The 15764-nt window shown below is 38.8% G+C and overlaps 1 protein-coding gene across 5 annotated transcripts in view; it reads right to left on the bottom strand.

The window, feature by feature from the left end:
- Positions 1-15764, bottom strand: part of CACNA2D3 (calcium voltage-gated channel auxiliary subunit alpha2delta 3) — a 963339-nt gene that overhangs the window by 46738 nt on the left and 900837 nt on the right. For all 5 annotated transcript variants that reach the window (XR_002478711.2, XM_021671646.1, XM_064367210.1 and 2 more), the window contains one exon: positions 11119-11230. Coding sequence is in view for 4 of the 5 variants with exons in the window: in XM_021671646.1 (XP_021527321.1) it covers positions 11119-11230 (112 nt within the window). In the remaining variant the exon portion in view is untranslated. The remainder of the gene's footprint in view (positions 1-11118; positions 11231-15764) is intronic.

Below are 15764 nucleotides of genomic sequence, written 5' to 3'. Positions count from 1 at the left end.
AAACTTACATTTTAACGCCTACAAATTATATTATTCATGACACTAACATAGTCCCACTGGCGAAGTCTGTATCTAATTTGTGTAATGAAGGATCTGGTCCCTGTTGAATACGTGTATTCCCAGATCCAGAATTCCAAATGTTTTGTCAACCAAGAGCTCAAATAGACCCAGGAAGTGGCAAAAATCCAAGAGCTATTTTATCTAGGACAGCCTCATCAGAGCAAAAAAAAAAAAAAAAAGGAAAAAAAAAACCTTCACCATCTACTTTTCCTGACTGAAATTATTAGTTTTACCTTCAAGGCTGAGAAATCTGGAGTAAGGAGTCCTGTGGTTTTCCTGCATCCCTGTCAACACAGATGGGTTTGTGGACTGTGCTCCATAAAGATGTCTTCCATTTATGAAGCATTTATTCTGTGCTAGGCACTGTGCGAAGTATGAAAGTAATACATCTATTTTAAAACCCACAGATAGATCCTAAGAGGCATGGACTATTCTTAAACCCCTCTTGGAGATGAGCTAACTGAAGGTCAGGGCATTTAAATAATGTGTTAAGATCTTTGCACTAGTAAGTGTGGTAGCCCAGATCATAGTTCAGTCCCAAAGGCCACCTTCTTAGCCTTTACTCAAGGAAACGCTGTGTCCCCATTGTGCAATGGATCCATTATACAGGTCATTTCCAGGAGCCTCACTTGGTAGAAACACCTGCAGGGCACTCACTGAGAGCAGTCTAAAGACTTGTGGTAAATTGCCCACCCAGCTTGAGACCTCAACAGGAAATTGGAGTCGTTTGTTGGAAAATGGAATCCCTGAACTATGGTTCTCTGAACTGTAGCCCACGAAACATGTCAACACAGCTTCGAGACCAATTACTTTCTTTCAGCTTAGCGGATAAATGAAAGGTGTGTGGGGAGAAGTGATGAGAGAAGAAAACTGTAGCCACAGCTTTTGGGGCTTCCAGGAAGATGAGCAAAGCTTGTGTACAAGATCTCAAAGTGAAACTGATGGCAATATAATTTTTATGAGAAGTGATGAGTGATACTAACAAAAAAAAAAGAAAAACGAAAATCTAATTTACCTTAGAAATTAACATTTTGCCAACACGGAAATGTTAAAATAAAAATGTTACATGTGTTTAAAGCTTTATTTTTGGTTAATTATTTTTCTTAACTGGTTATATTTATTTTGCAATTGATTCTAAGCAAATCTTTGTAAATCTCTTTCTTGGCAAAGAGGGCTGGGTAATCAAGAAGGAAAGAAACATACTGGAAAATAGTAAAACATTACATCCTTTTTAGATTCCAGTTTTGTTCAACTTGTTGACAGTCACAAATGCCCAGAAAATATGGGCTGAGTTGTTTTCGATTGCTGTTTGAATAACAGATTAATTTAATAATCAGTGGGATATTGGATGACAAAAATTATTGGTTAGAGCAGCCAAACCACCAACCCTAATGACATTCTTATGTAAATTCTTATTTTCTTTTAGGCTCCTGCATTCTTAATAAACCCTATATTTTTGAAAATCCCTTTAAAAACACTACATGGTGTCCCTCTATGTTATAATAGATCCATCTATGCTATAGACATATAAATGTCCACTTTTGGAGTTGCCAATTTGAAGGTTTCTATTTAGATCAACTGAGTCACCTCTTAATGTATTTTCCATACAAAACCATCTAGTGATTCTGGAAACAGGACGCAGAAATGGAGTCGGGCGCAGCTCGACTTGGCTCTTCAAAGATTTCTGAAGACCAAAAAGACTTCTGCTACATGGCTAGAACCACCTGACATGATTTACTTAGTTCTAGCAAATGTTTAGATACCAGGGTCAGCGGATCTCTTCTAAGAAATGGGCAGATTGTTAATGACAGTCCAAAAGCAAACTGCAGCTGAAGCCTGTTCCCGTGGGAAGTGCACGGTTCTTTGGGATTGTTGCTCTATGGTTTGCCATTGCTTGTGGAGGAAAGTAATCGCTGCCTTGAGACTAGTTTGTAATGGACACAGTTCTGTATGTTCCATTGCGGAAGGCGAGATGTTTTCCTATGAAAAAGATCTTAGTGCGTAATTTCTGAAATACTATAATTTTCACCAAACTCAATTTCCAGCGCACTCCTGGCCAAATGCTGCAGAATTGTGTTATTTTTGAATGTCACTGCCCCTGACCTGAAGTTACCTACAAAGTTGGTCAAAAATTAGTAATTGTCTTAGAGAACTAGACCTGAAAAATCTCATTTCTTCCAGGCAAAGGCTGATATATTTCCATGTAAATTACATGTAAAGCAGAGGTGCAGTTTCAGCTTTCTGGATGCCACTAATCATGCTGGCCATTGTACATCTGTGGGTCAACAAGGATAAAAGACAACAAAAGTCAAATAACATTATTTTCCTCCTTAACATATTGCATTCCGAGACCACAAAGCTCATGGAAAATGCAAAACAATAGCTTCATAAATAGTTTGATAAATACTCAAATATATCTTCTAATAAATTCTATTTCATAAAATGGTGCAAGGAGAGATAAAGAGAAAGGAATGTGCAAAAGACAAGCATAAAAGGATTCCACTCTTCAAAAGCACTCAACCTAACTGTTCATGGGTGTTTTTTAATACTGTATAAACATTAAATCATAATTTTATAATGAAACTTCACAGAGACTACTTGGATTAGGAATAAAAGTAGTCTTAAATTGATTTCTCATCCAACTAGCTACCCCAGTGATCTTTCAATTTCTAATCTCCAAAAAGAGGAGGATAAGGAAGAGAAACAAGTGAGCTGTTTGCTCTGTTAGGACCAGTGTGTGTGTGTGTGTGTGTGTGTGTGTGCGCACACGTGCATGTGCAAGCTTAGCGGTGAGAGAGAAGGAAGGGACAAAGGGGTAGCAAATGGCTGTCTGAATGAGGAGTTTCTGTTTCAAGAGGCCACCATAAACACTGCTATTGCTGTCATTTTTCTCATCATCTGGAATCCGATCATTTTTACTCTTTTCCTTAAAACCTTTCGGTTGTTCCATTCTGGTGTCAGGGTAGCTAGCATTTGAAGTTCTTCAAAGAACTAGTTCTCTTTGACAGGATCAAAGGGGCCACAGGCCCTAGTCTTTGCTCAGCCCTTTTCCCCTCTGTCATCTCTCCTCACCCACAGTTCTCTATTCACCTTCCTGGAACTTTTAACAATGTGTTGACCAAACCACAATTTCTCTCATTGCCACGATGCTCTTCTCTCTGCCTAGATATGCATACCCAACTCCTCTTCATCCTGGTGGTATTGTGTTAGGTCTATTTCTTCCAGGAAGCTTTTCTTAACCACCTAAGCCTCCCTTCTGGGCCCTTGTGTAACATCTACCCTCTAATCACGGCACTAACCGTGGAGTATTGGTATTGCCTGGTTACTCATCTGCAAACTCCATGAGGGCAAGAATTTTGTGTGTCTCGCTCACCACTGTCTCCTCAAAGTGCAGCTCAGTGTCTGGGATGCAACCAGATGATCAAGAAATGTTTACTGAAGTCCTGAGCTATCTTTACATTTTCTTCCTATGGCCCTGTGTTGTATTCTGAGTGAATTCCTTAGAGACCTCCTTCAAGATCCTTTATAAATCAGCCCTCATATCTCATCAACTGAACTGCCATCTCATAAGTTAGCAATAAGAAACAGGCATAACCAATCCCTGATGTTAGAAATCAAGAGAGTAGTTATCCTGTGGTCAGTGAGGTTACACCTAGAGGAGGGCAGGTGTGGGGGCTGGCGCTTCTGAGGAGCTTGTAATGTTATTTCACTTCCTAACTAGGGTGCTGGTTACACAGGAATGTTCACTTTGTGCAAATTAATCAAGCTGCAAACTTACAGTTTGGACACTTTTCTGTAGGTGTTATGCTTCAACAAAATGTTTACTAAAAAAGAAGGAAAGAAAAAGCCCAAATCCCCATTTCTCTTCCCACCCAGACTCCCAGGTTTTATTGTTCTGCTTCTACAGTGTGTGACTGAGCTGCCAGGGGGTGGTCTTGAAATAAAGCTTGGAAAGGAAAATCCTCCAGTGCCTGCAGTGTCACAGTGTGCAAGGTCTTACTCCACTTACTACTCAATCTCCCGTGGGTCTTCAACCTGGTATGATATTGAAGAGCTAAAACAGACTAGCCATTACTGATAGAACTCTTTTCAGCTTCAACTTTGTATCTTTTTTTTTGAGATGAAGTCTCACTCTGTCGCCCAGGCTGGAGTGCAGTGTGCAATCTTGGCTCACTGCAACCTCTGCCTCCCAGGTTCATGCAATTCTCCTGCCTCAGTTGGAATTACAGGCATGTGCCACCACGCCTGGCTAATTTTTGTATTTTTAGTAGAGACGGGATTTCACCATGTTGGCCAGGCTGGTCTCGAACTCCTGACCTCAAATGATCCGCCTGCCTCAGTCTCCCAAAGTGTTGGGATTACAGGCATGAGCCACCACACTCAGCCTTCAACTTTGTATCTCATCCATCTTCGCATTCCCCAAAGCACCAGCACAGTTTCTGGACCATAGCAGCAATGCAATGACCTCCTATTCCTATTGAATGAAAGGGAGTCATTTCTTTAGTTTGAAATCTTTAGGTCACTCTCTTTAATCAGACTGCATTCATTTCTTTATTTTCTAATTATGATTTCTAATAAGGAAAAATGCTGCTTGCTCCAGCAATCTCCTATCTTGGTTCTACTGGTTTTCTCACTTAGAATAGAAACAAGAACTCTAAATTACTCTACTAAATATGACTGTGCCTATCATTCACTAAGAGATACTGGCCACCTCGGAGAGTTTGCAGTTATGATAGCTGGGGGTATAGTATCCATTTGGTCAAAACGGTCCTCAATCATTATAAAACCAGAGGCATTTACCTCACAAAACCATAGAGTCATGAACTGCTAACAACCCTTCCATCACACATGGCCTGTGATCATATTGGAGACACATATATGTTATACCTTTTTATACAGGGAATTCTACAGTAGGGCAATAACATTAGACTGTGGAAAGAAATATTCACATTTCAGCAGAATGGTTTATGGGTGTTAGAAACTTTTTATATATTTGGTGTTACGTGTTTCCAGCTATTCAGGCTTCTATAACAAAATACCTTAGAGTGTTGAATTTATTAACAACGGAAATGTATTGCTCACAGTTTGGGAGGCTGGGAATCCTAAGATCAAGACACCAGTAGATTTAGTGTTTAGTGAGCGCTTGTCTTCTGCCTCAATGATAACACCTTTTAGCTGTGTCTTTACATGATGGAAGGTTAAACAGACTCCCTCAAGGGGACCAATACCATTCATAAGGGCAGAGACCTCATGATCTAATCATCTCCTAAAGGCCTCACTTCTTAATGCTATCACACTGGGGATTAGGTTCCAACATGCAGAGTTTGGTGGGACACGAACATTCAGACCTTAGCACTACGTCCATACTATATGTGGCTGTTTACGAGTACTTAATCCGATTCAGGCATTATGCTAAATTTGCAACATAGATTTTCTCACTTTAACGCCCATAACAAGCCATGATATGCTTAGTATTATGATCCCCCAAATCAACCAAGAATAAGCAGAATTTGGTAGAGTGAAGATTTTTTTCCAAGGTCAGAGTTAATAATTAGTGAAGTTAGAACTCACATTCTGAACCTGTTGCTTCCAAGGATCCTGCATTGAACCATTCAGTACTTTCTTATGGTGCATCTAGAACGCCCCAGTCAAAAGAATAAACTACAACATGGTAGACTGGGCAAATGTAGAAGCCATCCTGCTCTAAACACTCAGACACACTAGATGAAAGAGTAAAACAAAATAAACATGTTTAGATACATAAGATCTTACAAGAGACGACACTAAAAGCCAACTTGAACATTTATTGCTAAGTGTAAAAGATGGATAATCTGGCACTCTCTGAGGCTCTGAATAGGAAAAACAATATTGCCCACGAGAAATCAAACTTCAAGCCTAAACTACATGCTGCCTAGGAAAAATATGTACTGTAATTATATGGTACAGAAATTCCTAAATGCAAAAAAACTTACATAACAATTATTCCCAGGCAGTCGTTACTAATAGGATACGTGATGCAAGCCAAAATGCAAATATATCATGAAGAGAAACTCAAACTCTATTCTGTTCCCAGAGAAATAATATTTAATAGTAAAGATCAATTCACAGTTAAAAATGACAAAATACACAAGCCAATAATCTAACATGGAAAAACACACATGGAAGGAAAAAGAGGATTGATACTCCTAAAATTTAAACTACTAGAACAATCTTAAAATGTTTTTTATAATTTGGTACAGAGAACCTAAGAATAAGACTGTATAAAAGAAAACATACATTTTTAAGATAAGCAAATGAAACTTCTAGAAATCAAAAGAAAGTCATCGATATTAAAAAGCTCAATAGATTGTTTAAGCAGCAGACGAGACAGGATCAAAAGAAAAGTAGTGAACTGGAATATGAGTTTAAGGAAATTATCTGGAATAAAGCACATACAAAACGGGAATGAATTTATACCTCGAGTCACTGCAGTGAAACCTCAGAACATTCAAGAGAGACCGAACACTGTAAAAGCCATCAGAGAAGGGGGAGAGGTCAGACTACCTACAAAGGTACAAGGCTAAAAGTGAGAAGACAATGGAATATCTCCAAATAATTTAATTTTGATGCTCTGGAGATGAATCATCACTGTACAGCACATACTAAATTAGGCATTTTAGACAAAGAATGAGATAATTTATCAATCTCAGATAATTCTTGGAAAGACTTCTAAAGCACTATAAAACAAAAAGAAATGTTTTTTTAAAATCAAAGAGTGACTATAGACTAAAAATTCAGGTACACATGTTATTTACTATAGGCAGCAACAGCAGAAATAATTATTTCATGTGTCAAAAACACAGAAATAAAATGTTAGAAAATATTAAATGAAAGAGTTGGGAGGTAATGCAAGTTAAAAGGTTCTAAGTTTTCGTTAGTTTTGGAGGATGGAGGAGATCATCATCAATTGAAACATGTTAAAAAGGCAAAGGGTAACTACTAAAGGAATAATGTGTACTTTACATAGAGTAAATAAAAGGAATAGAGAAAACCCAATCAATCCAATAGAAGAGAAAGAAAGGAAGAAAAGAAGAAAGAAAAAGAGAGGAAGGAAAGAGGGAAGGAAGGAAGAAGGGAGGGCGGGAAGGAGGGAAGGAAGGAAAGAGGGAAGGAAGGAAGAAGGGAGGGCGGGAAGGAGGGAAGGAAGGAAAGAGGAAAGGAAGAAAGGAGGGTGGGAAGGAAGGAAAGAAGGAAAAAAGGAAGGAAAGAAAGGAAGGAAGGAGCAAAGAAAAACATGAGAAATAGAAAGCATATAAAATGATGGTAGAAATAGTCCAAACTTATTGGTAGGCACCATAAATTTTAAAAGATTAAACTATCAGATAATAGAAATAATAAAAACTTCAAACCCAGCTATATTCTGTTTATAAAACAAAATCCTAGTGCAAAATGACAAAAAAGGGTTGAAACTGGAGGGAAAGGGGAAAATATAGCTAGCAACTATTAGCGAAATAGAGTTAATGTACCTCTGCTACTAGCAAACCAAAGAGACATTAGGGCATGAAGCACTTTCATGTACAAAGAGGGTTATTACATAGTGATAACAGGAATGATTTCTCAGGCAGCTCTAATAATCTCAAACAGGGATGTCCATGGTAACATAACTTCAAAATATAGAAAGCAAAATCAATTGAATGGCACAAAATGTCCATAACCCTGGTGAGAGATTAACTGACATCTAAAATAGACTGAAAATAAGGGTAGGTTTAAAACACAATTTGTATACTTTGTCCAATCGACACATATTGATTCCTGTACCCAGCTATTAGAGAATGTAACTTGCTTTCCAAAACATGTGGGCAAGGACTGGAAATACAAAGCAGGTTTCCACAAATACTAAAATAGATGTGTTATACAGACCACCAGGCTATTTAATTAGACGTCAATAATAAAAAGGATGGCCTCAACTCCCAAATATTAGGACATTTTAAAACACATATTATACACATGCAAGAAAACACACACACACAAATCCCACCAGTCACTGACAGTTTTAAAAGTTTTACCAAACCTTCAAGAAACAGGTAATGGATTCCATCTTATATAAAATGCTGCAGATATTACAGAAAGAGGGCAACTATAAGTAATTTTGTGGCAATAAAGTGACCTTAATAGGAAAGCCAAATGATAGTGCAAGGAAGAAAAAGTATCACTATGGTCCCTTTTAAGCATAAAAACAAAAAGTTCACAGTGTAAGTAAATTGAATTCAGCAATATGTGTGATATATTTTTATTTTTATTTTTTTGAGATGTAGTCTAGCTCTGTCTCCTGGGCTGGAGTGCAGCGGAAAGATCTTGGCTCACTACAACTTCCACCTCCTGGGTTCAAGCAGTTCTCCTGCCTCACCCTCCCAACTAGCTGGGATTACAGGCACCCACTACCACACCAGGCTAATTTTTGTATTTTCAGTAGAGGCAGGGTTTCACCATGTTGGCCAGGCTGGTCTTGAACTCCTAACCTCAGGTGATCCACCCACCTCGGCCTCCCAAAGTGCTGGGATTACAGGCATAAGCCACCGCACCCAGCCTATTCATGACAATGAAGGTCCATCCCGAAAAAGCAAGTATATTTTCACATTAGATAATCTGTATACTATTAATATGTACATACTACACATATGTAATATATGCTACAAATATTATGTATAATATGTATTATATAATATGCCATTTTTTTCATGAAAATAAATTCATGAAATATACATGACTATATATATCATCAAGAAATATATAAACAATACATACATATGATATGTATATACAATACATATATCATACCTATCAAAACCCTATCAGAATTCATGGAAATTAATAAGCTAATTCCAAAATTATTTTATATATATATATATTTCATGATTTTTAAATTTAAAAATATCAGTGTAACTTAACATGTTAACAAATTAAAGAAAATTGTTTTTGTAATAGATGTAGAATTTTCTTTATAAAATTCAACATCCATTTAGGTTTCAAACAATAACAATGGCAACAAAAACTCTTACATAAGTTTTCTTTAACCTCATAGTTAACTACCAGAAATCTACAGCAATTCTGGAAATGAGTAATAGTGATGACTGCACAACATTGCGAATGTACTTAATGCCCCTGAATTATACATTTAAAAATGGTTAAAATGGTAAATTTTATATTCTTTATATTTTATGAGAATGAAAAAGTCCTTAAGCAAACATACTTAACATGTAATTATTGGAAGCACTTCCTTTAAATCAGGAATGAGACATGGTTGCCTAATCTCATTGCTTCTATTTAACGATGTGTCAGTAGTATAATAAAACAGAAAGCAATAAGTATGGAGATTAGAAAGGAAACTTTTCACAAATTGTATTACTGTCTATGCAAAAAGTCCAAGAGCATCCATACACAAACAATTTGATCTCAAAGAGCATTCAGCAGTGTGTTGGATGTAATTTTCAATATACAGAAATCAGTTATAGGTTCATATACTAGTAATTACAAATTAGAAAAGTAGGTTTTTTTTTGTTTTTTTTTTTTTTTTGAGACAGAGTTTCGCTCTCATTACCCAGGCTGGAGTGCAATGGCGCGATCTCGGCTCACCGCAACCTCCGCCTCCTGGGTTCAGGCAATTCTCCTGCCTCAGCCTCCTGGGTAGCTGGGATTACAGGCACGCGCCACCATGCCCAGCTAGTTTTTTGTATTAGTAGAGACGGGGTTTCACCATGTTGACCAGGATGGTCTCGATCTCTTGACCTCGTGATCCACCCGCCTCGGCCTCCCAAAGTGCTGGGATTACAGGCTTGAGCCACCGCGCCCAGCCAGAAAAGTAGTTTTAAATATATACTATTTATAATGGAAAAACTATGGGCTGTGTAGTTGTAAATATTATACAAATAAGTTATAAAATTGTATTAAAAGGCACAAAAAAGCATGTAAATAAAGAGACATAGTTTATTAATGGGAAGTCCAATATTATTTTAAAAAAGCAGTTATCTTTAAATTGATCTAAAACATACAGCAATTTTAATCAAAACCTTATCAGAATTCATGAAAATTAACAAGCTTGCTCCAAAATTAGTATGCAAGAGTAAACAGCCAAGAATAATTAAGAAAACTTAGAAAAAGAATAAGAAGCTTGTTCTCCTAAATACCAAGTCATATTACAAAGCTATAATAATTAAAGAGACATGGTACTGATCGATAAGTATTAACAAATCTTAAAATCTGGAAACAGATCTGCATGTAGATGGGAACTCAGCCCATGAGTAAACTTATTTAAAAAAAAAAAGAAAAAAGAAAATTCCTCTGCATTTTGTGCCTGTTTGTCCCAGCTACTTGGGAGGCTGAGACAGGAGGACTGCTTGAGCCCAGGAGTTTGAGACCAGCCCAGACAACATAGTAAGGCCCCATTTCTTTAAAAAAAAAAAAAGCATGTGTAAATGTCAAATCATGGAATAGAAAGACCCACATACAATGCATATGATTGTAAAGAAATAGTATCTGAAATACAAAGAATACTCAGATCAATAAGAATAGATCCAAACACCCAGTTGGGAACTGCCCAATTGGAATAAAGAGGTCAGAAACCCCAAATAACCAATAAAACCATTAAAAGAGGCTCAACATCATTAGTAATCAGGGAAATGCATATTCAACCACCAAGAAACATTTCCAATACATCAGATTTGGGTAAATCCTGAACGCTTGTGCCTTCAATTAAGATACATAAGGACATTCTTGAACATGCAGTTCAAATTGCCAACTATCAATTGAGAGAGCACCAATCAGGACTTTCACCAAACATCAACAAACTGACCTATATTTCTCCGACTGCAGGATGTATTTTCATGCCTACTGAATGCTATGTCTAGAATATCTTATAAAGCCAAGTGGTATTTCTTCCAAGCTGATAGAAATACTTCCTTACACAAGAGGGCAGCCATGTTTTCCATTGGTGTAACTGCTTGCCAGTCACACAGACCTATGGGGAAAGTTCTGTGCTGAGCAGAAAGGTGTAGGGGGTTAGGGGGTCGGGGGATGGCTTACTTGGAGCAGTCTTCACAAGCAATATTCCCTGTGGTCTCCTTGATGGTGCGCTCAGAGACAAATGCTGGATATTCAGTATCACAAGGCTCCAGGGTCTGTTTCAATTTCTGGGCTGTAGGAATAGGGGGAAAAAAAAAGGTAAAAAATGCTAGGCACAGGCTCAATATTGTGACTGGCAGCCCACAGCAACTCAGAACACAGTTTTGCTTCTGCTGCTCTGTGATTTTTCTAGCACAGCATAATGCATTATTTTCTAATTAGTCAAGTGATTTCATCCGCCAAGCAACTCTATAAGCTATAATTCCTCCAACAGTTGTGTTGGCTTGATCAGCTATCATTTATGCATCACAAGAATTCTACTTTCTGGGACAACATCAGTCACCGGTTCTCTGACCTCAGACTTACTCAAACTTAGCAACAACACATATGTATATGTGAATAAATGTATAAAATGTAAGTCATACCATATTATTTAGGGTGAGACAAAGGTCATGATACAATTGCATGGTTTTATTATAGAAAGAAAATTGAAATATGAAATAGTAAAATACGTAATGTCTTTGAAGCACAGCCATGAACCAAATCCTACTATTATGAAGCTCTTTGTCCAATAATATACCATGTCAATTTTAAAGCACTAAAGAACCCTGGTATGTGGATGAGCACATAGTAGGCGCTCGGTAAAGGCTTGGCAGTTGATTGTCCAGTGGGCAAGATCCAAAACCTCTCTAGGTCTCAGTTTTCTTAGCTGTAAATTGAGGATAATAAAGTTCTATCAGAGGTTGATGTGAGAAGTAAATGAAACAATGTATGCTGAGTACTTAGCACAGTACCTGGAACATAACAAGTGTTAAGTAAATTTCAAATAAGGATAATAACAAAAATAGTAGTAGCATTCTAACGAAGTCATTGTGATATTAAAATGATCAAAATAATGATAGACACTATAGCTTAGTGGTTAAGGGTGAAGGCTCTGAAGTAAAAGAAGTTTGGAGTATGACTCCCTGCTCTGCTACTTCTAGCTAATCCTCACTATTCTCAGCTGTAAAATGGGAATGCTAGTAGTACAGGTACCCTTCCCAGGAGGTCTACGTGCTAACATTTCCCCAAGAGAATGCTTACAGGCTTCCAATACCAAACTTTCCAAATATAACTGGCTGGTGGGCAGAACTACGGGAGATGTTTTGTCCACCGTCCGCGTGGGCTGCTGCTGCACTAAGCGAGCCGTCAGTGCTACTGCACGCAAAACAACTGCTGGGTAACAAGCAAACACTTGTGGGGTGATCAGGAAACCATTCTAACATTTGTAGTATCCTAACATGATGGTTTCTTTTATGTAGGCTTTTCACTGAGCTTTAATTATTTCAGGGAAATTGGTTGGGGATTTGGGGTTGGAGAACAATGCATTGTAATCTCTGTTATTTAAAACAAAAGGAAGTAGACTCTTCATCAGCCCTTTTAGTCAGAACATAGGATTTTCAGTAATTGGTCACTTAACTGGACATTACGGGGAAATGCCTATAGTAACCTCACAGGATCACTCTGAGGAATAAATGAACAAAAGCATGTACAGCTCTGAACAGAGTGAAGCATGCACACACGTTTGCCCACCTACGTGCATACGCACAGCCTTCATGAAATGCTAGTCGTTAGCGAGTGTTACCATCCACAGGCCAGAAGCTGGCTAGTTATGAAGTAGCTAAAAGCACCAATTCCAGGCAGTGAATCCTGCCACTGCTGTGTGACAGCAGACGAGCTTTTAACCTTTCTACACCTTAGTGTCCTCATCTGCAAAATGGAAATAGCAGTACCAAACTCACGTGTTTGTTTGAGAATCAAATGAATTACATGGACAGCAGCTGGCACGCTGTGAGTGCTGCTTAAGTGTATGTTGTTACTGCCACCGCGACTCCTGCTGCACTCGTGCTATTTCATGGAGTCAGGCTTTTTGAGCCGTCACTTTTTGGTAGAAAAGGCAAGAAAATGGCTGCCTCTCTGACTCCTGACTCCACTGATGGTACGGTGCTGGTAGTCATTCTCCAGAAAGGCCAGGTTCCAGTCACTGTCCCTGTGTCCCCACGATGCTAGCCCATTGGAGGGAACATTAAATGTCTGCTGAATACAAGAATGACCCTCCTGAATAGTGTTTCCAAACAAATAAAATAGAATAAAATGGACCAAAAAATGTGAGAATCTCCGTCCCTTATGACATTTCTTTCTTGCCTTTCAGGTGGAGGGTAAGGTGAGTTTTAGGTGCTCCAGGCCCGATAGTGACAACACAGGAGAGGCACGTGATGGGAACACCATTCTCTTCGCTAATCTTCCCAGTGCCTCTGTTTTGTAAGGAGACCATCTTTGTTTGATTGTAGGGCATTTCTACCACCTTCCTGTCTTTTTCACTTCTTTCTTTCATTTGCTCTCCTCTCCTTTTAGGCTGAAGAGGCCAAACACAAAGCTCATAGGATCTGGCTACAGTTTCATAACACTTTTTATTTTCATGGTTGTCATTTTTACAACTGATTTCTCTGTACGGCAAGTCATTCTGGTTTTCAGTTTATAAAACTTCCTTTTCATATTTAAATTATTTGAATTTCAAAAAGTGAGTCCCTTGAAATAAAAATTTAAGTGTACAATAGCTTAGGTCATAAGTAGATATGGCATGAGCATGCAAACGGAATGTAAAGACCTAATGATGGCATAACAGCTAAATTTGTGAAGAGATTGCTGTGTTCCAGATGCTGTCCTGCTTTGTATGTATTAATTTATTTAATGGTAAAACATGACAAAATTAAAAAATAAACTATGAGGTATGAACAGTTGTTATCTGTTTTGCAGATGGTGAATGGGGGAAAGAGGACGAGGGTAAATTGCCCAGATTCATCCACTGAGTATGTGGCAGAACCAGAATTTGACCTTGGGCTGTCTGGCTCCAGCATGTATATGTTTAACTGCTCTGTGAAGTTTGGCCAATGGAAAAAAAAAAGGTCTCTGGGTCAGGCTGAGATAGGCAGCACACGTGATTTGAATAAGCCTGATAATTGCACCATCTCTAATTCTAACTGTCTGGGCCCGGTTACAAGGGAATGAATCCAACACTCTCAAGGGTGAGACTCATTTGGCTCTGATCCTTTCTGGAGATGAAATTCTTCTTCCTTTGACAATTGTAGGATACTCCATGCTGATACAGTGATAAACCGCTGGATCTATGTGCAGCATGACTACAGATTGGCTGAAAGTTGCTTGATGTGCTTTTGGGAAATGTGAATTATCGTATAAAACCATGGCCACATTTAATTTCAATAACATGGCTAGACCTTACTTTGTCTAGAATGCTATGGAAAACACCACATGTATGTGCCGTGACTACTATCTATCTATGGAATTTCAAACCAATCACTGAGACTGCTTGCAGCTTATTGGATACTGTTTTTGTCGTTGTTATAATTTCAGACAGAGTCTCGCTTTGTCGCCCAGCCTGGAGTACAGTGGTGTGATCTCAGCTAACTCAAGCTCAGCCTCCTGGGTCCCAACAATTCTCCTGCCTCAGCCTCCCAAGTAGCTGGGATTACAGGCATGCACCACCACGCTTGGTTAGATTTTTTGTATTTTTAGTAGAGGCAGGGGTTTCACCATGTTGGTCAGGCTGGTCTTGAACTCCTGGCCTCAGTGATCCGCCCACCTCGGCCTCCTAAAGTGCTGGGATTACAGGCGTGAGCCACCGTGCCCGGCCCTGTTGGATACTGTTAACTCTTAGGCATTCAGAACTCACATCTTACAAAACTGTAGGTATTCAAGGATCACTGAGCTTGGTTCGGTTGATTCCTTTGTTTTCCAGAAGGAGAAAAAAGGTTCCAAAAGCAGACACAGCCTGCCATGGGTCCCACAGAGAGTGACTCATCACAATCATCATTAACTTATGCAGCAAACCACCACCACCTTCACCATCAATCTTCACTATGCACTTACTACATGCCAAAACACGTGCTAGGCCCTTAGCATGGGCAGAATCCTCATCACCACAGAATAAGCAAGTCCTTGCTACTGTCCCATTTTGCAGATGAAGAAACTAAAGCTCAGAAACAAAGATACTTGCCCAAGGTCCCACTGCAGTGAGTAATGGGGTCGTCAGATGTGAGTCTGGCCCCTCATATTTTGGAGCCCACACTGCTGGGCCTCCTATCCCAGTTACGCCGATGTCACCGTGACCTATCACTCACTCACAATGAAGCACCCAAGGGAGCATCTGCACAATTAAATTTCTTCCATTTTTCCTTAGCAACAGATGTCCCTGATGAGAATAACTGACTTGGGTTATTATGTGCAGACAATTGGGAATGAACAGATTTCCCATGTGAAAAGCCTTCCTCTTCTTTTGTTTCTGTGAATGCACCCCCGTTCACAACCGGGTGCCAGCAAGCTCTGTTCTCTTTGTGCAAATTCACCAAAATGATACCTTAGTGATAATCAAGCAAAAATGGGCTTCCACAGTCCCCTTCATTAAGGAAATGGAGCAGATAAACAGTGTAATTATGGATTCCATTTTTAGCTAAAACGAAGATGTGTGCCTTAGCTCAGAGTCTTTATCTAGTGAGGGAATGGTAAACTTAGAATGAAGAAACCTTGCAAGTCAATAGCATATGGTGCCT

Source organism: Aotus nancymaae, unplaced genomic scaffold (genome assembly GCF_030222135.1).
Source record: "Aotus nancymaae isolate 86718 unplaced genomic scaffold, 86718_ANA_hifiasm-v0.15.2.pri h1tg000067l, whole genome shotgun sequence".
Classification (NCBI taxonomy): Eukaryota; Metazoa; Chordata; class Mammalia; order Primates; family Aotidae; genus Aotus; species Aotus nancymaae.
The sequence above is the reverse complement of the archived record's forward strand: the minus strand, read 5'-3'. Positions and strand labels throughout refer to the sequence as shown.